This window comes from Megalobrama amblycephala, linkage group LG18 (genome assembly GCF_018812025.1).
Source record: "Megalobrama amblycephala isolate DHTTF-2021 linkage group LG18, ASM1881202v1, whole genome shotgun sequence".
NCBI lineage: Eukaryota > Metazoa > Chordata > Actinopteri > Cypriniformes > Xenocyprididae > Megalobrama > Megalobrama amblycephala.
The window spans coordinates 1680775-1704734 of NC_063061.1; the positions used below are offsets into that span (position 1 = coordinate 1680775).

Genomic DNA, 23960 nt, shown 5'->3' on the forward strand with positions numbered 1-23960 from the left:
ATATAGTCAATTGTGAAATATTAATTGTGAGTTATATGGTCAACTGTGAGTTGTATAGTCAATTGTGAGTTATACGATCAAGTTTGAGTAATATAGTCAATTGTGAGTTATAAAGTCAATTTTGAGTTATTTATCGATTGTGAGTTATATGGTCAATTGTGAGTTATAAAGTCAATTTTGAGTTATTTATCGATTGTGAGTTATATGGTCAATTGTGAGTTATAAAGTCAATTTTGAGTTATTTATCGATTTTGAGTTATATGGTCAATTGTAAGTTATATCAATTGTGAATTATATAGTTAATTGTAAGTTATAAAGTTAATTGTGAGTTATATCAATTGTGAGTTATAAAGTCAATTGTGAGTTATATAGTCAATTGTGAGTTAAATAGTTAATTGTGAGTTATACGGTCAATTGTGAGTTATATAGTCAGTTGTGAAATATGAATTGTGAGTTATATAGTCAACTGTGAGTTATATAGTCAATTGTGAGTTATAAAGTCAATTGTGAGTTATATAGTCAATTGTGAGTTATACGGTCAATTGTGAGTTATATAGTCAATTGTGAGTTATACGGTCAATTGTGAGTTATATAGTCAATTGTGAGTTATACGGTCAATTGTGAGTTATAACAATTGTGAGTCATACTGTCAACTGTGCGTTATATAGTCAATTGTAAGATATACGGTCAATTGTGAGTTAGAAAGTCAATTGTGAATTATACGGCCAATTGTGAGTTATATGTTCAACTGTGAGTTATATTGTCAATTGTGAGTTATAAAGTCAATTGTGAGTTATACGGCCAATTGTGAGCTATACGATCAATTTTGAGTAATATAGTCAATTGTGAATTATAAAGTCAATTGTGAGTTATACAGTCAATTGTGAGTTATACGGCCAATTGTGAGTTATAGGGTCAATTGTGAGTTATAAAGTCAATTGTAAGTTATAATGTCAATTGTGCAATTGTGAGTTATATAGTGAATTGTGAGTTATATAGTCAGCTGTGAGTTATAAAGTCAATTGTGAGTTATATAGTGAATTGTGAGTTATATAGTCAGTTGTGAGTTATAATGTCATTTGTGAGTTATATAGTGAATTGTGAGTTATATAGTCAGTTGTGAGTTATAATGTCAATTGTGAGTTGTATAGTCAATTGTGAGTTATACGATCAAGTTTGAGTAATATAGTCAATTGTGAGTTATAAAGTCAATTTTGAGTTATTTATTGATTGTGAGTTATATGGTCAATTGTAAGTTATATCAATTGTGAATTATATAGTTAATTGTAAGTTATAAAGTTAATTGTGAGTTATATCAATTGTGAGTTATAAAGTCAATTGTGAGTTATATAGTTAATTGTGAGTTATACGGTCAATTGTGAGTTATATAGTCAATTGTGAAATATTAATTGTGAGTTATATAGTCAATTGTGAGTTATAAAGTCAATTGTGAGTTATATAGTCAATTGTGAGTTATAAAGTCAATTGTGAGTTATATAGTCAATGGACCATTCGCAAAGACCCGCCCCCTTTAGTTACTGTTGCTATGTCCGACGAGCCATGCTACTCTCATTCCACACATCATGTTTTCATGCAGTGAAAAATACATCGTGGAGCAAAGAGGACACAACTTGTCGACACACAAGACAAAGCAGGTTACTTCTGATATGAAAAAAGTCTCAAATTTCAAATATTGTCATTTTTAAAGACGTTTAAAGGCAGGGTAGGTAAGAAATTTTGTTCCAAATTTGTTTAAACTTTCTATATATATACATGCATAATTAAAATGTAAGAACTCTGATAAAAAGAGTATAAAAATCGAGTGACTCTAGACCGTTTAATCTGTATTAAACACAGCTCATTATTTCCATCCGGGACGAAACATAGGATTGGCTTAGGCGGCTGTCACTCTCTCGCAACCATGGCAACCACCCTTTTGCCACACATGACCTGCCCACTTGCGCGCACACGTTTGATTTGGGGAATCCAAGAGGCATGGATCCTAGGAATACCAAAACAATGGCAGAGAAACAGCAAGCTAAATTCACAGTACCGGCCTATGCAGTTAGTGAAGGCAAACCAGGCAAAAAAAGGAAGACAGTAACAGTACAAGAAAAGGCAATGAACAAAAAGTCTTTGGATAAACAAAGAAATAAAACGCGAGTTAATATCGGCGTGGCTTTCCAGCGATGGCGAGAACTGAGGGAACTCAAGGGGCTGAAAAGTGACTCCTTGATGGCTTTATTTCTGCTGGACAGGTAAATCTTTCTTTTTGTATTTTGATCATACATATTTTTTTGTTTATTTTTTCATGAAGCATGTGTCATTAGCACACGTAGCTGCGTAATATAGCTAACATAACATTACTTAGCGAGCCGTAGTAGAGACGATAAATAATGATAGCTATAGTGTTGAATTGTGCATAATTTTACCCTCTGTCTAAGTCTTTTACCATGTTCACCTGTAAGTTTACCTGCACGTTTTTTTCGCCTTTGTTTTGTTTTTATATTCTCTACCTATGTTTACTGATGTCTTTATCTTGTATCTGTGTGTGTCGTACACACTTTGTTGTATGTGTGTGTTATTATTTTGTGTCTGCAATGCAGTTGTGAGTTGATATTTGAGTGTATGTTACTCTGTTGATCTGTAGAACAACGTATATGTTATGAATCTTACACGAAATTCATCTTCATCACAGTGTAAATGATGGTAATGGAAAAACGTGTATCATGCAACCTGTTTTTAGCTTTGCCTTATAGATAACTAGCTCGTTAGCGATTCAAAAAATATATATTTTAAACTTTACCAATATCAATATGCTAGCTTGATAGTGAGTACTAAAATACATCTTGTTTATCTTCATAATTATAAAGTTATTTTTATTACATGTGATTCTGACATGATGTCACTACATGCACTGTGCTCCTTCCTCTCCGCTCGTCTCAGGTAAATAATGCGTCTTCCAGCTCAGTGGTCGGAGTCACACGTTCATGCGTTTTGGGGGCGTGGCTTTGGAAGGAGCCCAGAAGGGAGGGGGTGGAGTGAATGGAAATAATGAGCTGTCTTTAAAACAGTCGTGAGAGGTCTACAGACACTCGATTTTTATACTTTCTTTTTCAGAGTACTTACATTTTAATTATGTATTGATATATAAATAAAGTTTAAACAAATTTTGAAAAAAAGTTTTTTATACATTTTTTTGCCTACCCTGCCTTTAAACAATAAATACCATTTTGTGGCTCTTTAAAGTGTCATGACAGATTGCTGTAGCACCTCAGTTCAAGTGGCTCTTGAACCGATCATCTCCTCCTAGTATTTAATTTATGGCATCAAATAAACATGAAAGAACATCAGAAGGAATGTTGTTACAACCCCGGAAAGATGTGAGCACATACAGTTTTTCAAGTTCAAGTCAACCGACATTACTCTACTAACTCCCCTGACTGCTTTGTCAGACATAACAGCGGGTTCGGCTTTATGATTGGTTAGATCGCCTGTCAATCAAACTCCCAGCAAAGGGTCAATTGTGAGTTATAATCTCGCAATTGTGAGGAAAAAGTAATTGTGAGCTGACTTTTCTGAGTGAGGTTAATTCTCACAATTTGTACTTTATAATTGTGCAATTGTGAGTTTATACCTTACATTTCTGAGAAACAAAAATAGCAATGGTATGCATGAAAATGGCTTTTAAATATGAACAGTTTAGCGTCATCATGCAAAGATATTTGACTGTCCAGTGCTGCAATTGACCCATCACAATCAAGTAAATCAAGTGTGTGTGTGTGTGTGTGTGTGCGTTTCATATATTCATATCCTCGTATGTTTTACTCTACACATCTAACTATATAAAGAAATAAAAGCAGTTGAGTGTGAAAGAAGTTGTGTGTGTGTTGGCAGGCCTGCAATTATGCTGTTTGCACTCTTTAGAGTGTTTGCAGCCAGCAGGTGTTGTGCTTTACGGGGGTGTTGGTGTTATATTTTTAATCTTATTTTAGGCACAGAGCACACTGAAACTCCTTTAATAAATCCACATGCCAGAAGAGTGCGAGAGATCTGACAGCTCTTGTGTGTCACATGAGACCTGAAATAAACGACCAATAAATGTAATAACTTAACACACAACACACACACTAAAGCCACGGCAGGTCTGTGCATGCAAAACTCAATCCTTTCAGTAATGAAACGCATTTAGATTGGTAAATGAGCTGTTCTAGGATGTTTCAAACAGCATCATTACACACTAAAGAAATCTGAAAACATTATAAACCATTTTAGGAACCCTTTTAAACACAGAAAACGGTTTTGGATTCCCGACCCCAGTCATTGCATCTTAAATATGCAGATGTGGATGGCATATCAACATTATCAGCTGAGAATCCCAGAAACACAGCCGTTATCCCGCTGTAGAGAGTTTCATCTGTGTTCTACTATAATGTCATATATAAAGACACTCAGGCTGTTGATGCATCTCTCCTCTCTGACTGAGGAGGCACTTCACTCGTGCCCTGAAGGAAGCTTTCATTTAGGTAAGAAATGAATGGCCTTGAATTTGGCTGGTGCCAGATAACACCTAGCTTTGATGGATCAATAGTTTGCAAATCCAGAGAAAGTCAATAACTTGTGAGGAGGAGCTATTTTGGGGCGAGAGGGGAACACAAAGAGCCATTGCAGAGATAATGTCATGTCAGCCCTATCCAGCGGGAGGGCCACCACGGGCAATGGATATGTCATCCGTCTGTCTGCATGTCTGCCGCAGAGACTAGTGTGTGTTTGTGTGTGTGTGTGAGAGAGAGAGACAGACTGTGGTAAACAATCTTAAACCATGCCTCTTCTGCTGGGGAAAACTCAACATGGTGCCAGGAAAATGGAAAGTATTTTTATTGCTGGAGGCTAAAAATGAGAAGTAAAGCGACAAGGCATCTGCTGAATCATGAAAGGGAGATGCTAGGTTTTGTATTTGCTGTAAAATGTGAAGCTGTTTTTGGGTTCAGGGTTTGAGGGCTGAGGCATTCACTTTCAGACTCCTGTGAGAAGAACTCTTGCGCAGTTGTCTTTGCTTTTATAAAACTTCCTCCTACCGCTTGCTATTCTAAGGCCACATACTCACTAGTTTAAATCGTTTGGTGTAAGTTATATTTGACAAAAAAAGAAATATCATCACCTGGGGATGCAATAATGAGGTGCTGGTGTTAGTTTATGTCTCATGACCGAGCTTAAAACTAACTTTTTGCCACACTTGCCAATGGCCTGCCGAGTAAAAACTATTTTTTACCTGCCGTGAAACAAAAACAGGCCGGTACGACGCCAATATTTTAGGTACTAGTGAAAATTCACAAATCTATTCCAATAACGATACCACGGCTAAAACTACTAGCTTAACTGATATAATTTTAATAGCCTACATTTTAAAAGCCAAGTAAAAAAAAAAAAATATATATATATATATATATATATATATATATATATAATAAATAAAGATAAAATTGAGTAAACATTGCTTTTCAGGCAGGTCTAACAGTAGTTATTAGGAACGGAAACTTAATAAAGTAAGCTAATCAAATAAATAACACATCTTCATATCCTTTTTAAAGTTCAAGAGCAGTGAGTGAGTTTTTTTTTTTTTTTTTTTTTGTCCTTTGTTGTTTGGTTAACATTCAAATCACAGACAGCAGCAGGATTATTAGGACGCTGTCACTTTAAGAGTGAATGCACGCACAGATCATGCATTTTCTCTCTCGACTGAGGACAAAACCAACTATGTTTACTAGGATACTCGCAGAAACTGCATTTTTTACATAATTTAGTGTTCATTTGTCCGTTCAGTCACAGGAAGGCATGAAAGACTTAGTATTTGTGAGCTGTCTGAGACATGGCATTCAGAGCGCACGATTCAGATGTTGAACTTCCCACATCTCGCCCTTTCTTGTGTTCTAGCGCTTGACTATTTACATTAGAAAGGCTTACATTTTCGTGATGATGCAGCACTGACCCGTCAACTGTACAGAGCATCCTTCACGTTTGTTCACATTCACGTAACATTGCATTGTTAGAATTCAACTGGCAAGTGACACCGTTTCACATACTCGCCAACAATGATTTTTACTCGCATTTGGCGCTTGTTAATTTAAAGCCGTGCTCATGGCCGGGTACAGGTTACCGTTAGACCACAGGATAGTAGGAGTAACTACAGCACTAAACTACTCACTATAATGTTGCACCGCTTTTTAATGCACAAAAACGTCTCTGTCTTATTCTCTAGCCACCCACAATCCTGTTTAACCAGGCACTATCTGCTCTGGTGTTGCTCTGGTCACACTAAAACATGCCACTGTTCTGCGTTCATTAGCATTATTACATATTGAGCATTTTCCACAAAAATCAGTATGAGAAACATAAAGTCAACACATTTGTGGACATTTTCTAGTGATCTCAGCAGCAGTAATTCATCAAAAGATGATGAAATTATATGGGGGAAAAATGCAAATAAACAATTATACTTTGGACCAACTTTAAAAAATAAAATGCTTTGGTTCAAACCTTAAATTTTGATGTAATATTAATCAAAAATATTTCTTTTCCCAAAGACAAAAACATTCATAAAAAGTAAAAAACGTATTTATTGTAATTGCATCACTTACCTGTTTATGCATTGTGTTCCTGCAAATAAACATTCCTGTTTGAGTTTTACCTCACTTCTGGTCATTATTATGTCCAAGTCTGAGTCTGATGAATATATTTTTCTTAGACATAAGCCAAAGTGTTAATGTAGATCAATATAATAATTTTTTGGCTTTTTACTACTTAATTGCAATATGATCAAAAGCTAAAAAGATAATTAACTATAATATGAGTGAGAGTAGTTCACTTTCAAATTAAAATTTCCTGATAATTTACTCACCCTCATGTCATCCAAGATGTTCATGTCTTTCTTTCTTCACTCGAAAATAAATGAAGGTTTTTGATTAAAACATTCCAGGATTTTTCTCCATATAGTGGACTTCACTGGGGTTCAACGGGTTGAAGGTCAAAATGTCAGTTTCAGTGCAGCTTCAAAGAGCTCTACATGATCCCAGACGAGGAATAAGAGTCTTATCTAGAGAAACCATCACTCATTTTCTAAAAAAGAATTAAAAATGATATATGTTTTAACCATAAATGCTCATCTTGAACTAGCTTGTAGACACTGCTAAGTGTATTACTGCCCTCCACAGGTCAAAGTTTGAACTAATTGTTATATACTTGCACTAGCATATTGTATATGACAATTTAATTTAGCTGTGTCTACAATCTAGTTCAAGATGAGCATTTATGGTTAAAACATATATCATTTTTATTTTTTTTTAGAAAATGAGCGATGGTTTCTCTAGATAAGACTCTTATTTCTCGTCTGGGATCATGTAGAGCTCTTTGAAGCTGCACTGAAACTGTGATTTTGACCTTTAACCATTTGGTGCCCATTGAAGTCCACTATAAGGAGCATATTCCTGGAATGTTTTCATCAAAAACCTTCATTTCTTTTCGACTGAAGAAAGAAGGGCATGGACATCTTGGATGACATGGGGGTGAGTAAATTATCAGGAAATTTAAATTTGAAAGTGAACTAATCCTTTAAGTAGAATTTCCAATGTAAGATAAAACTAAAAACATTTTGTTAATGTTAATTTAGTTCACTTGGTATAAATAAAGACAAGGCTATTCTGTTCTAAAGACCCATAATTTTAGTTTAGACCCATATAAAAATGCACTTTAAATGACACGGTCAGTGATGGAGAAGAGTGTTCTGACAGGGAACATCTCCAGTGTAGTGGAGCAAACATTCCCAGAGCCAGTGCAGCGGTCTGGATCACGCAGTGGATCACAGCTCATTGCTGGTGAAGCGAATGCTGCATTATCTGCAGTGGAGGACGTGACGTGTCCGAAGCGTGTTCAGCACAGCCATCTGATGGCCTGTTCCTTCCTCTTGCACCTGCTGCTTTCTCAGATATGATAGCTGCAGTCTGACAGGCAGGTGCATGATCTCCTCTTCCCTCTAACCAGAGCAAATCAATGTGTTCAGCTCCGCAGTGCTCTCCCAACATCACCCATATGAGCTCTTTTCATTTGAAAGAATTAAACCCACCTGCAACTGTCAGGAAATCATACAAACAGCACGTTTGTTCCAGAGAGCGTCCACTGCATTCAAATCATCTGCTGAAGCACTCGAGCATCAGCACGCTCTGTTTAGACTGCTGTCAGCGCGCCGACACTAGCTGTGATATGACTGATCTGAAAGCCAGACTGCAATTGACCCGAGGTCATCCGGAGACATTTGCGTTGTCTGAGCCGTTCCTGTTTGCACAAAACTGTTCATCGAATGTTTTTAGGTCCAACTGACTCATATTTTTAAAGGATCATCCACAAATTGTCAAATTTTAAAGTGGCGTTTCCTTTCTGAAGAGCATAAGTTTGAAGCTTAAATCATTCCCATGTCTCTAACAAACTGAATTGCACAAATAATTATATTTTATTTAGATTTCTGATTTTTTATTATATATATATATATATTGATTGCTGGAATTTATATATCTATGAAATGTATATACATTAAATTGCTGGACAAGAAAAAAAAATAAAAATAAAAAATTGTGTATCAATGTATTAGTTTTTCTCAAATTATATTTATAGTTTGGTTCATGCCTTAATTTTCAGTTACAATAGTCATGTTTATTTGTATTTTTAAAAGAAGCATTCTATTTTATGTTATGTACTAACAAACAAATTAAATTATTTTATTTTATTTTATTATTTTATTTTATTTTTTATTATTTATTTTATTTTATTTATTATTTTATTGCATTATTTTTATTTTATTTTATTGTATTTTATTTTATTTTATTTTATTTTATTTTATTTTATTTTATTTTATTTTATTTTATTTTATTTTATTTTATTTTATTTTATTTTATTTATTATGTCATAAAGCTAGCCAACATGTGTTCTGCACATCAACACAGCACAGCAAAAAATACTGTTTAAACAAAATTGTTTCTTTTATTTATTTATTTTTCCTATGTGGAGTGTTATTTGCTTTTAGACAAAGTAAACAAAACTGGAAACCATCATTTTTGTTTTGACCGATTTAAAAATGCAATTTAAACAAATGACAAGGTCGTTTCAGTTTTCATCATAATAATCGTAATAATGTTGTTTTGTCTTGCAGAGGTGGTTCAGCTCAGTCTAGCTGATGATAAGCGTCTGAGCGTCACAACAGTGACCGTTGGCCTGAGCGCTGTGCTGTCCTGCGCCATTCAGGGCACTCTGAGACCGCCCATCATCTGGAAGAGAAACGGCATCATCCTCAACTTCCTGGATCTAGAGGATATCAATGTGAGTACTTTGATATCAAACTGTTGAGCATCATTATTGTCCAAGAAAGAAAAGAAAATGCAACCTCTGTGACAACATGCCCCAATAGCGTTGTGTGTTGTGACATTAAATGGGTGACATCACAATTGGAACATTCCAATAAATATCATATTATAGGCTATTTAAAGCAAAATGTAAAGAGAATTATGAACTAAATATGTAGTTAAACATTGTTTGGCCATCAATAGTTGTATTTAATTAATGGTATAAAACAACATTTAAAAGAGTAAAGACTCAGTAAGATGTTTGCATGATACGAGCAAACCTCTTCACTTCCATTTACATGCAATTTTCACCATTCTGATTATTCACTAAGAATTATGGTTATTTTTATGGCTATTATTCTCATATACTCTAGTGCACAGCACATATGATGATCTCGCATGCAGTCAGAGTGTTACTGGACAAGCTCTTCTAGCGCACCAATTTGTTCACAGTCATTTTTCTGGTGATGCACCTAAAAATGTCTGCATTTTGATGTTTTTAACCATCAATATACTGCATTATATTCATTTTGTGCAACGTTGTCAACATTAACTCAGTTTCTTCAGCACCCCAATCATGCACACGCGCACTTTGATCAGAGTGGAATAGATGCCATTAAAGTGTTTACATGCCTTTTTGCTGTTATTAAAATCAATTTGAACCAAGTATTGTGTTTACATGAGGTTAAGATTAATCGCAATATTGTCTGTCTCTTTTGCACCTCGCTTTTAAATCGCTAATTCGATTAAGTGAAGAGCGCACGGCTGCACAGGCATTCATAACGGTGTGGAGCAGAGTGAGTGTTTTTTAATTAATTCCTGTGAAAGTTGAGCTTCCTTAGGAATGATCTGATAACACTCTGCACCAGTAGACATGCATCGTTACGAATGCCCATGCGGCATGTGCGCATTTTACTTTCACTTTCACTTTCAAATTAGTGCCAATTCAGGGGCGACAATTGCTTGAATGGTGGGTGGGTTGATTATTATTCTTAATGAAAAACACAACAACTAGAAAACACAACTAATTCTTTGTAGGTTCCCTAATAGCATTGGGTTTAAATCCAAAATATTGCCAAACAGGAACTTTTACATTTGAAACGTCTTGTCAGTCAGCTCCTCACTCTCGTGATAAATGAAATCTGTCTCCTGTCTCCTTAATTGTAATGTCTGTTATCTAACTGAACTAAATGATTTTTATTACTGTACAAAATCAAAATGACGGTGGGGGTGATGCCACAGTGGGCAAGTAACGTATCGCCAACTATCGCAGCAAGCCTATCTGTCACCTAACAAGAATAAACCAGACCAAAGTGACAGAACCCTGACAATTACCTAAATCTCACTATAATTGCATTATGAGGGTACATGTGGTCATGAAAAATACCCTTTCAGTTAAAACTGACTGACTTTATACTGTGTCGTTGATTCTTGTCTGAATGTATGCTGAAATATGATGGTGTGGTAGATCGAATTCACAAAGATTATTCTAATTATCATCCCTGCTAGAGAAATACAAGTTTGTATTTAAGTTGGGACACTGTAAAAATTGTGAATAAAAACAGAATGCAATGATGTGGAAGTTTCAAATTTCAATATTTTATTCAGAATACAACATAGATGACAAATCAAATGTTTAAACTGAGAAAATGTATCATTTTAAGGGAAAAATAAGTTGATTTTAAATTTCATGGCATCAACACATCTCAAAAAAGTTGGGACAAGGCCATGTTTACCACTGTGTGGCATCCCCTCTTCTTTTTATAACAGTCTGCAAACGTCTGGGGACTGAGGAGACAAGTTGCTCAAGTTTAGGAATAGGAATGTTGTCCCATTCTTGTCTAATACAGGCTTCTAGTTGCTCAACTGTCTTAGGTCTTCTTTGTCGCATCTTCCTCTTTATGATGCGCCAAATGTTTTCTATGGGTGAAAGATCTGGACTGCAGGCTGGCCATTTCAGTACCCGGATCCTTCTTCTACGCAGCCATGATGTTGTAATTGATGCAGTATGTGGTCTGGCATTGTCATGTTGGAAAATGCAAGGCCTTCCCTGAAAGAGACGACGTCTGGATGGGAGCATATCTAGAACTTGGATATACCTTTCAGCATTGATGGTGCCTTTCCAGATGTGTAAGCTGCCCATGCCACACGCACTCATGCAACCCCATACCATCAGAGATGCAGGCTTCTGAACTGAGCGCTGATAACAACTTGGGTTGTCCTTGTCCTCTTTAGTTCGGATGACATGGCGTCCCAGTTTTCCAAAAAGAACTTCAAATTTTGATTCGTCTGACCACAGAACAGTTTTCCACTTTGCCACAGTCCATTTTAAATGATCCTCTGGACATCTTAACTTCTGAGAGACACTGCCACTCTGAGAGGCTCTTTTTATACCCAATCATGTTGCCAATTGACCTAATAAGTTGCAAATTGGTCCTCCAGCTGTTCCTTATATGTACATTTAACTTTTCCGGCCTCTTATTGCCACCTGTCCGAACTTTTTTGGAATGTGTAGCTCTCATGGAATCCAAAATGAGCCAATATTTGGCATGACATTTCAAAATGTCTCACTTTCAACATTTGATATGTTATCTATATTCTATTGTGAATAAAATATAAGTTTATGAGATTTGTAATTTATTGCATTCCTTTTTTATTCACAATTTGTACAGTGTCCCAACTGTTTTGGAATCGAGTTTGTACATGTTTGTGTAATTAGACTTTGAACTCAAAACATCTTTCCGGAGCCCCCTGCATGAAATGTTGACCTGATCCTGTCTGGAAAGCCTTTATGGTTGATGTAGAGCTCACGTTATGCACATTATGGCTGGCTGACAAAAGATTTTTACGGAGTAGCTCACCTGAAGCTCTTTTTGCGATAGCATAACTTATATGCACCCTACGTGCAATGGCGCTTTCACCGTATTTTGATCATAAGGGAATGTTTTGTATGAAACGGTACTGAGAACACCTTCTCAAGGTGAGAAACCATGCTGAGTTTCTTTCCTGATGTGAAATGATTTCATCCTCCTGTTAATTGGGCAGCTGCTGCATATCTGATAATCATCCAGAACACAGGGCTCAGTCGGGGTCCGGTTGCATTGATTTTCACCAATTAATCAGTATGTTGGAGAATAGAAGCTCATGCCAAAACAAATTACAAATGTTAATGTTCATTATCAGGACACATGCTCTGTATTCTGAGGCACACTTTCCGTTTGCAATTACTAAACATATTTGTGTTTCCTCCACTTCATATCATGATGTAATTGGAAATAACTTCTCAGGAGTTGGGCCAGGAGCCGTGCTGATTTCAAAGGACTGCAAATCATGTGCAGGTTTTGAGAAGCGGACATGCTCGGGGTGGGAATGGGTAGTGCTTAATGAGGTGTGTCCCGCTTGTGTTTAGCTCACCTGCGTTCCTGTCAGCATGGGGTTGTGTTTCTGCGCTCGCTCATTACTATACTCTAATTGCATGTTAATGAAGTGTTTGTTGAATGTTGCAACACTGACCCAGTCAACGAGGACGCGTGGGTCAACGAGAACGAGCACCGGTGAAGAGTGCTGAATGACGCCACCGTTCAGCTTCATAAGCAGCTGGAGTGAGAATCGAGACGCTGCAGAAGACGACTGACCAATATGGAGCTGGTTAACTGATGCAAAGTCTAAAATATATTCATTTACAAATCGTGCACTTTGGTAAAAAGCGTTTTGAGATCCTAACATAATATTGTGCAAGGAGACGTGAAAACAAGTTCATTTCTGTGATATGTACGTATTTTTGCAATTCGCAAAAACGTTCCCACAGGTACGTCTTTCCATGAGTCCAGATTGGATTAATTAATTGCAAATTAATAACATCAAATTTGGCTAAGAAATTGCCCCCCAAAAATAATTTAAAGTCATTGTTGTGTTAAATGAGAAAAGCATTAAATAGAAAAAAATTAGCTTTAGAAAAAAAATGTATTTGATTCAACGTACAATTTATTACACATAAACTTCTAGGCTTCAACAAACATGAGGGTGAGTAAATGATGATATATTCATATGGAAAAATGAGAAATATATTTTTAATAAAATGATACTCTAAATAAGAATCTAAAACTGCCTGTAGGTGGCCTTAAGTAAGTCATTGAATCATTCATTCATATGATTCGTTGAAATGGCTGATTGATTCAGGATTTAAGTAAATGGCTCTCTTTATAAATGGACCATTGAATCATTGATTCACTGACTGATTCTTTCAAAATGTGGATTCATTCAGAAATTAAACAACGCTGTGTGTTGGTCGGAGATGCACAACAGTTCTTCTCCGGCATTATTGGTAATATTTTCGTTGGGAAAATTGAGCAAAATCAGACAATGTTGTGTCTAAAATATAACACAATATTAACTTCTTATTTATTGAACTGTTGTATAAAATCAATTTCACATTTGCACTCGTGCTATTCAGGACAAAACTCATGTGATATTGCTTAAAGGTCCCGTTTTTTGTGTTTTTTTTGAAGCTTTGATTGTGTTTATAGTGTGCAATATAACATGTGTTCATGTTTCGCGTGTAAAAAAAACACAGTATTTTTCACATAATTTACTTATCTGTATACCGCTGTTTCCACTGTCATAAAAACGGGCTGATGACTTCCTTGTTCTATGAAGTCCCTCCTTCAGAAATACGTAACGAGTTCTGATTGTGCCAGCGGTTCCTGTGTTGTGATTCGACAGCAGTTTAGCGCATCTTGCCCGGAAAGGTCATGCCTCTTACCATAACGTGGAGATACACGCGCTCAGTGTTATTGTAAACATGTCTTTAATTTTACCCTACCAATTTGAGCCGGAATCAGACCCGGTGATTGGACTGCGGGATGAAAATAACAGCGTTTCGACGACATGGCGACAAACACACTCTACAAACGCAACTCTTGTGTATTCCTGTGGGCGGAGGTTAGTCAAAAAACTGTTTTAGTGACGTCATTAAAGAAGGAAGTAGAGGGATGTAGTCCAAACTGGCCGTTCGATGTAGGCGACTTCTGTTAAATAAAATATCTCGCTTGGCATTGAACTTTGAGCTTTAAAATTTTACAGATTTTATTTATACTCTAACAATAACATTACACACTAACTAAAGTTTGAAACATGGGATCACGAAGAACAGGACCTTTAAGTATATCCTGATATACAATAAATATGAGACAAAAACTCATTTTAGGGGCATTTTTGCCCTTTGTTTTGATTGTGAGGTCTTTGGCATTGATTGGGTCTGATTCTCCGGGAAAAGATGAGTTTATTCTACATGATTTCTCACTGTTGACTGATCTTTAAAAATAAGGCATATGGTGCGTGTTTATATCTGTATAGCAACTAGAGTTTTAGGGTGCACATAGGATCATTACAGGTACTTTGTTGGTTTCTGTTGTACCGGTCAGTATGGCGGTTCATGCCGTGAATCATTGATTTCAATGGTGTGTGAAAAACGTTTTAACTGTTTTAACACAGCATTGCATTTGAAGCAGTGAAGATGTTTTCAGACAATGCTGTAAAACTCAGGACAGGAAGACTCTTACAACACAACAGTGACCCAGGAGTAAATGAACTGCTGAGGGTTCAAAGAGAAGAAGCTCTAAATTTTAGAAAGGCCAAGCCGGTGTCCTGACCTCAATCCAGCTGCAGTCTGTTGTGTGATCTGGAGCGAGGAGGAGCCGGCAAATACACCTCAGCGGCTCCTGAAGCACTCAGTGGAGGAAATTGCCAATAAAACGCTTTCAATAGCTACAGCTGTGATTAACTTTTTTGGTTTTGTAAACGATCTGTGTGTTGATTGGTAAATAAAATGTGTGTGTACCAAGATTCAGTACGTTATGGACAGTACACAAGGACAGTACCTACACTCTAAAAAACTGCTGGGTTAAATATGGACAAACCCAGGGATTGGGTTGTTTTCACCCAGCAATTTGTTTCAACCGATTTTGGATTGATTTTTTTTAGCCAGCAATATAGTAATATAGTAAAAGGCATGTTTTTGCTCACCCCCAAATAGGGGCAAATTTGTGGGGTATTTTAAGCTGAAACTTGACCAGACCAGAGACTTATATTACATCTTGTGAAAGAGGCATTAACCCAACCTGCTTGGTTTGTCCATATTTAACCCAACTTGGGTTGTTTTTAACCCAGCATTTTTGTATGGAAGCTGGTTTCTGCCATGAAATAAAAAAGGTAATTACGACTTTTTATCTCACAATTGCATGTGAGAATTGCGTGATATAAAGTCACATTTGCAAGTAAAGTCAGAATTGATTTCTTTCTCGGAATTGCGAGTTTATATTGTATTGATCGATGACGTATTATAACATGTTACCGTGTTTAACGTGATGCCTAATGTTTTATTAGTTTAAAGCATCAAACACCTCCTTCAGTTCACATCTGTATCTCTTTGGCACAGTTATGTGACGAACACTCATCTCCGATTCAAGGTTGCCATTTCTAAAACTAATAGCAGCCAAATTTCCCGTGTGTTTTTGTGTTTTCCGGTTATTTTAATTAGGGGGTTATTAACTGTATAGTTTTGGTGCTGTCCTCATCACAAGGCATTATCTGACAATTGATTTTGAAATGTGAACGACAAACTCTTAATTACATTTCATCAGAAAGTGGCAGCCAATACAGCTCCAGTGATGAAAACCACTATTATGCAGCATAATATCGGCCTCACGGCAGAGGTGAAGTATTATCAGTCGCATAATCTTTATTTAATAAAAAAAAGTAATTAGTTTTTGTCATTGGGTTTCCGCAGCATCCGTGTCCTTGGAAGAGAGTCAGTTCTGCCCTCTTCATCCTAAAACTTCATCACTTGGAGGCAAAGTCGTGTTTTTCCAGAAGCCGATCATCCATCTCGCTGGATTAGTGACGACCTCCTAAACAAACAAATGGCTGTTTTGTTCCCTGAACGGCAGTCGAGCCCTTTTCAGTGCGCCCTATAAAGCTGCAGGTGTGTTAGGGTTTAAGAGCGAGCTTCCGTGTCCTTAAATCATTTACCCTCAGCAAACTCATATAACTACAAAACAGTTTAATGTTTTAATCCCCCTTGAGTCGGCCCAAAGCCCCAGATGAGGGGATGCATCCTCACAAAACCACAACCGGCTTCATTAATCACGCTAATGCCGGCTATATTTTTAACCCTTACCATTTATCAGCCTGAGAGAGCATGACAGTGAGGAACAAACCCCTACTCCCGCTCGCTCATGGGACACCGCTGATGCATAGTCTATTCATCCCATGACTTCCTGCTGTTTTATTCTTCGTCTCTTTCTTCCCGTTCAATTAGGACTTTGGCGACGACGGCTCGCTCTACATTACTAAGGTGACTACGATTCACATGGGGAACTACAGCTGTCACGCATACGGCTATGAGGAGCTGTCCCAAACCCACGTGCTCCAGGTGAATGGTTAGTAGTAGAATCTTTCATATCTCACCTTTGCTTTTCATGAACTCTGTAAGGGTTGTAAAGTTGTGTACCTTTTTTATGGTGTTACACGTCATTATGATAAATTACTATAGTCATTTTGAAAACAATCTAAAGGTTAAGCGTGGCAGTGATATAATGTGCGTTGCATTAAGGCTACATCTATCCAGATACATTTGAAAACACATCTCATTTTTCATTATGTTTACATCTCATTAGAAGAAACTCCAGGACCTGAAATAAGTTTGTCAGACAAAGGAGACGTTCAACATCTCAAAAGGGTTGAGAAACACAAGGGACTGCAGAACTAAAATTTAATGGCGGTAGAGAAACCATGTATAATAGTGGCCAAAAGTGATGAAAAACCTCTTGGAAAACCTCTACTGACAAAACAAGCGCTCTAACAATCACGCTTATTGTCCCCGTTAATTGAAAATCCTTCCAATATTTTTCTCTTGCAAATATATTTCAATAAATCTAAACTGGATTGCTATCTTTGTTTCAATGCAGGGTTTGTTTATATTCCTTCATCTCCCTCGATAAAGAATGATGCCTTGTAATTGAAGGTTCGAACAACCCATTTTCTTTAGCAACACAATTTCAAAGGGTTTGAAATCCAACAAATTGCTTTTTTTGTTTAGTAGCAAATATATATCGCTAAAACGGTCTGGAGTCACTTTATATTCAGACCCACTGCCTTAAACTTTCTTTTCTTGCTGTAACTAAAGCAGGGTTTCTTTGCAAAACTGTGCTGGTTTCCCCATCTCTGTCTGTAGCCATCGTTGCTGCATGAATGCTTCTGGAGTTTTCGATCTAAACTTTCCTGCTTTACATCATATCTGGATAACCAGCCGTAGCCAGCGGTGTACCACAGGGTTCAGTCCTGGGTCCGCTGCTCTTCTCCATCCAAACCAGTTCTTTATCACACTTTATTCAAATATTTTTAAAAGTTTGCTAAAGATTTTGTAAGCATATTGCATAGTTGTGCTTGGATTCAATTGTTTTATTTGTGGTAATAACACACTGAAACATGCCAAATTGTGCGTACATCATTTTTGGCCAGGCTGTAATGCAAAGAAATGAAGAGCTCTTTTCCAAAACGCTATAAATCCATTTTAATAGTTTTCATGAAAATGACATTTTTTTACCTAGACCTATACATTTTGTTAATATTCCATTTATCCTGTTAAAATGGTCTATTGGCTCAGTCTGAACATGATTGTTAAAGGCGAGGCGAGGCGAGGCGAGGCGAGCCGAGACACCCTTATATTCAAACGAACCTATCTCGGGAACCGAGCCGAGTTGGCGCTCCGGACTCCGGCCCCCAGGTGTAGGTCTCACTGGCTCATCCAGGCCATCAAAAGTGTTAATCGAGTTTAAAGCACTCATTTTGAAGACTGAGCACAAACAAACTCCCTCGCTTCAAAGAACCGCCATGTTAGATTGCATCGAACACTCGCTGAATTCTGATTGGTCGAGAGGACATATCGCATTTAGGCTAAAAACAGGTTCGGCGCTTATAGCAGTTTGGAAAGAAACTGCATTTTGCAGTACATTTTAAACAAGGAAATATAGCGATTTGGCATGAAACATTGATGGAGCAGAGAATAGGTTCAGTACACAGCAAAATGGCATGACCAACTCATTTTTTTTAAATTTGGCGTTTATTGCGTTTTGGAAAAGAGCTCTTCAAATAACTGATTATGCTGTAGTCAATGTAGTATGCTTTTCTTGTGAGCATTTTGTTATATAAAACCTGTAGCTGTAGTTTGCCTTTATTTTGCCTATATCCCCTCCAGACATAAGTTTTGGCCGCTACTGTAATTCATCCTTCACCTGGAGTTTGATTGACAGGCGATCTGACCAGTCATAATGCCGAATCTGACAAACCGACAAAGGTGTACAGTATTACATCAGAAAAAGCTTTATATAAATGCCTCATTCATTCATTTAAAGCAGACAGGAGAGAGTAGATTATGGTATGTACTGATGTCTTTCCATGGTTCAAACAACATCCCTTCTGATGTTCATTCATGTCTATTTGGCACTATAGTAGGAAAGGATGATCGGTTCACATGCTGCTTGAACTGATCTACACCGATCTGTCACGCCACATTAAAGAGCCACAAAGTGTTTGAATTTTTTTTTTAAAAATGATAAAACTTGAAATATGAGACTTTGTTTATATTAAAAATAACCTGCTCTGTTTTCTCTCCCGGCGCATGGTCAGTGTCCTCTTTGTTCCGTGATGCATTTTCACTGCATGAGAACATGATGTGTGGCGTGAGAGTGCCATGGCAACAGTAACTAAGGGAGGCAGGTCTTTGCAAAGGGTCAATTGGCTGACCAATTTGAAGGAACTGGTTTGGATGGAGAAGAGCAGCGGACCCAGGACTGAACCCTGTGGTAGGCCGCTGGTTATGTGAAAGTGGATGTGAAGCAGGAAAGTTTAGATCGAAAACTCCAGAAGCATTCATGCAGCGATGATGGCTACAGACAGAGATGGGGAAACCAGCACAGTTTTGCAAAGAAACCCTGCTTTAGTTACAGCAAGTAAAGAAGGTTTAAGGCAGTGGGTCTGAATATAAAGTGACTCCAGACCGTTTTAGCAATATATATTTGCTACTAAACCAAAAAAAAGCAATTTGTTGGATTTCAAACCCTTTGAAATTGTGTTGCTAAAGAAAATGGGTTGTTCAAACCTTCAATTACAAGGCATCATTCTTTATCGAGGGAGATGAAGGAATATAAACAAACCCTGCATTGAAACAAAGATAGCAATCCAGTTTAGATTTATTGAAATATATTTGCGAGAGAAAAACACTGGAAGAATTTTCAATTAACGGGGACAATAAGCGTGATTGTTAGAGCGCTTGTTTTGTCAGTAGAGTCGCTCTAATTGAAGAGAGATACAGCTGCATGAAGAGCCTTGAGCTCCCTCCACCTCATCTCTCATTCGCTTCATTAAATGACCATTTCTGACTAACACAAAGTGGGGGAATCCAAAATAAAGCAATTGTTCTGGAACTGAATGACTTTCTCTGTTGTTCACAGTCTCTTTTTGTCTCTTTGTCCTTCTAGTGCCTCCAGTAATCCTGGTCTATCCGGAGACTCAGGCCCAGGAACCCGGTGTCGCTGCCAGTTTGCACTGCCATGCAGATGGTATTCCAAACCCCAAACTCACCTGGCTGAAGAACGGCCTGGACCTGCAGCCACACGGATCCAAGCAGATTTCACTTCTCGGTACGACCCTCAGCCCTTCCCGTTGGGAATCAGATAAAGACGGACGGTAGATAAACAGACGGACGTGTGACGGTCAGATCACGTAACGAAGCGCGTGAAAAACATCCTCCGTACGCAGCAGCGGATTGCAGCTGTCATTTAAGTCGTTGCTCGAGCGCTCGGCTGGCAAGCCCTCAGTGCTGTGGGAGTGAGTTTGCGGCTCCCTGCGAGGACGATGATGATGATAATAAAAGCAGTCCATGAAATAACCATAGCGGGCCCAGGCAAATGGGCTGTTTTGGAGAGACCTGTCGTTTCCAGCAGGAGTGCGGTGCAGTATTGTTTACAGCGTAGCCCCTTATTAGATAGCACTTTATTGGTTGAGTGCGGTCCATTACACCCTGTAATAGGCTGTTATTTAGATCAGATATTTGTGCTGTTAAGTTCTGTGTGAAAAGAAGAGCCTTTCAAGGTCTCATTTCTCTCATTTATTTGTTTCAGCTTCATCGTTCTGGTTATTTATTCGTTCTTGTGAGGTTTAAAATAACACAGAATGTTAAGTGGCGAAAAGAGGTAGTGGCTTATTTCAGAGATGTTTCAAAATGAAGATTTGTGTTTCTCTGGCCATTCATTATCCTCTTGTGTTGTGGGTATGTCTGTATTTCTGTCTGCTTTCATTTCCCTCTGCTTTCATGCACACATTAATATTTTATAACCGCTCTTTTCAAGCTCTTCTGTTTCTGTTTGTGTCCGCAGAAATATTTACAGCATCCAAGATAAAAGATGATTTCATCACAAAGTCTGAAAAATTTACTTTCACAAGATGACAAATAACAGGCCTTGCTCAGTGCGGAGACACAATGTGTCATTTTGTGTCAACTGATTTTTTTTTTTTTTTTTTTTTTGCTATATGGGAAGATGGATAGACTTGTAAGCGCACTGACGGCGACGTAAAACAGAGTTTTGATTTATACTCGCAGACAAAGCAAGGTAAACAATCACAGTTTCCGTCAGGGTTTCCCACTTGGGGTTCGGACTCGATGAGAAGCTAATAATTATTAAATCATTAAAATATCAAGTGAAATAAATAACACTTGAACACTAAATAATGATTAAATATTTATTTGTTTACCTGCATTTCATGTGGCCATTAATCAGCATCAGAGAACCATGAACGCGCAAATGTGTTGTTACTTATTGAAATATTAACTTAAAATCTCTGGGGTAATTCAAATAAATATTTTAGATCAAATGGGTTCAGCTGAAAAAAAAAAAATTGGGAATCGCTGGTTTAAATGAATTGGGGTTTTTTTAGGTAAACAAAAATAATATTGCTTTGGCATGTTAATAAACTCCCATGTTAATTTCTTTAACAAAAACTATGATGATTTTTTTTTTTTTTTTTTTTCCATGACAAAGACGAGACACTGACGAAGCGACATAGAAAAAAAAATATTAATGTAATTTGGAATTACTATTAGGAATTTCACCATTTTAGATTGAGAGAAGTTTCTTATTTTACCAATTTTCATAATGTAGAGTGTGTGTTCATTTATATTATAAATAGTCTATAATAAATAAGGAAACTAGATGAGGTAAAGTATGGATCAATATTTTCATAATTTATGCTTATATGTGAAAAAATTCTGATGAAATATTTAAAAAAAAAAAAAACTCAAATGACAACAATCATTGCAATTATAATTTTGAGCAAAATATTCATGATTATCAATTTAACCATCATGCATCCTGATGAAAATGAGTTTATTTACTAAACTAGACTAAAATGCCCAGACGTTTGGCCGATTAAAACTTGACTAAACTAAACATGATAAAAAGTTAAAAGTGCATTTCACACAGGACTAAGACTTATATCTGATGAAATTACTACAACGCCTATGAAAAATACTCTCACTGGCTGAATTTATCTACAGCAGTGGACACATACATCTTCACTGCCATTTCTACCAATTCTCAAATGAAATATTGCATTTAATAGCATTCTGTGGTGGAAATGACGTTTTAAACGTTCACTCATTATGATCGACTCCTTTGTTTTGCTTAGGCTAATTTCACAATCCAAAACACACACCGAATCTCACTTTTTGTACATAATAAATGGAGATATTCACCTTGATTTTTCTTGGATCACGCCTCATATTTCATGCTCAGTCTCTTTAAATGTTGTTTGTTCTTGAAGGTGTTTTAAATCATGCCCAGTGCACGAGTTAATGCATAACATCATTTTTATCAGCATCAATATGTGGGGTTGAACTGTATATGAACAAACTATACGAGAGAGAAAGTGTATGTCCTGTATATGGAAATGGTGGCAATTTCTTTTTTCCACTTTTTTGTCTTCTCGGTTTATTTTAAATGCGGTGTGACAAATGAATATTTTAAAGGCTCTGAATTAATATGAGCTCACAAATACTGCATGCATAATAATTCTATGAGAATTATTAGCAAAAGGCTCATTATCATTTCATGTCTATAATCCACTTGCAGTGCATGAATGTTCCTGATATGGAAATATGAAGTCAAGCTGCAAAGAAAGTATAAAGCGGTATAAAGAGTAAGAACTTTTGGCCTGCAGTGAGAAGCTCTTGTTTGAGTTGAGTCTGTATTTAGAGGATAGATAGAATGGGATCAATAGAAGGACAGGAAAGTAGAGTGCTAGAGATGAGAGAATGAAGGTGAAGTGAAGAGAGAGAGAGAACTCCCCTGCATGTGTGTGATCTTTGACGCGGCACATGAAAGCGCTCGTGTGACACAGACAGCATTCAGAGAGGCTTGTGTTGTGATCAAGACAGCATCAGAGAACTCGCTGAACTTCGAGAGCAGCCGTCCTGAGATGTCACACACACACAACATCAGCTTCTCTTCTCAGTTTACAGTTTACAAGAGCCGCTTTGATTTGGAGAGTGTGTGAGTTCATCTGTAATGCAGCGTAATTATCTTCATGCTCATTATTACTCCAAAGCTGATTCTTTTGGTGATCGAATCCCAGAATCTTTGAGGTGTTGTAGTAATGAATGACTCTGTAAAGGTGATGCCGTCAGTATTCACAGGTGCACAGGTTTGGGTGGACACTGATATGCATGAGCTTCACTAAAGGCCAGTTCAGTACTCAGACACAACAATCCTATAGCCGACTCTCACTTATCATTAAATGATGGAGAAATGTTGTCAGAGACCCTTTTAATGACTGAAGAATTATTTATTCATGAAATCCATTTGGTAATGAAAGTCATTTGCAGTGTTTTTATGGCTGAATTTAATTAGCATCAAAGCTCAATAAGAATAAAAGTGAAACACCATCAAAGTAACATCATGAACTGTGTGTGTGTGTGTGTGTGTGTGCACGCTCTCACAAATATACCAGCCAGCCTTCAAAAATCACACAGCACTTAGTAAAAACCGTTATCCCACTTTATATGTGAGGTCTTTAATTACTATGCACTAACATTCAGTGGCTGCTGGTGGGTTTTAAAATAGAGAAGGCACTAAATTGTAGCAGTTTGAGGATCTGTCGCAGTCATGTTCTGTTTAGTTTTATTGGCATGTTCCGTTTTATCATCCCTTTCACCGTTTCTCATTCATTCCATTAGTTGTCATGGTACCTAATTAGTTCACACCTGTTTCCTGTTGCATTAGTTATCTTTTCTTGTGTATTTAAGCCCTTGGTTTTCCTCCTTCATTCATTGTCTCATGTCACTTATATCTTGTGGATATTTCAGCTAAATGTTTACTTCACTTAATAATAAAGTTTACAATAAATAAATACATATAGGCTAATCAATCACTGTTCAATAAATGTACGCTTAACATTTTGTTTGTGTAATTAACATGTTTAATAATCAACAGAGCATTCAACATCTCAAGCGCAGGC

The 23960-nt window shown here is 37.0% G+C and overlaps 1 protein-coding gene across 1 annotated transcript in view; it reads left to right on the plus strand.

The window, feature by feature from the left end:
- fstl4 (follistatin-like 4) overlaps positions 1–23960 on the plus strand; it is a 227200-nt gene that overhangs the window by 179403 nt on the left and 23837 nt on the right. The window contains exons 7-9 of the mRNA XM_048166722.1: positions 9200–9366; positions 16708–16828; positions 19928–20089. Of these exons, the coding sequence (XP_048022679.1) occupies positions 9200–9366; positions 16708–16828; positions 19928–20089 (450 nt within the window). The remainder of the gene's footprint in view (positions 1–9199; positions 9367–16707; positions 16829–19927; positions 20090–23960) is intronic.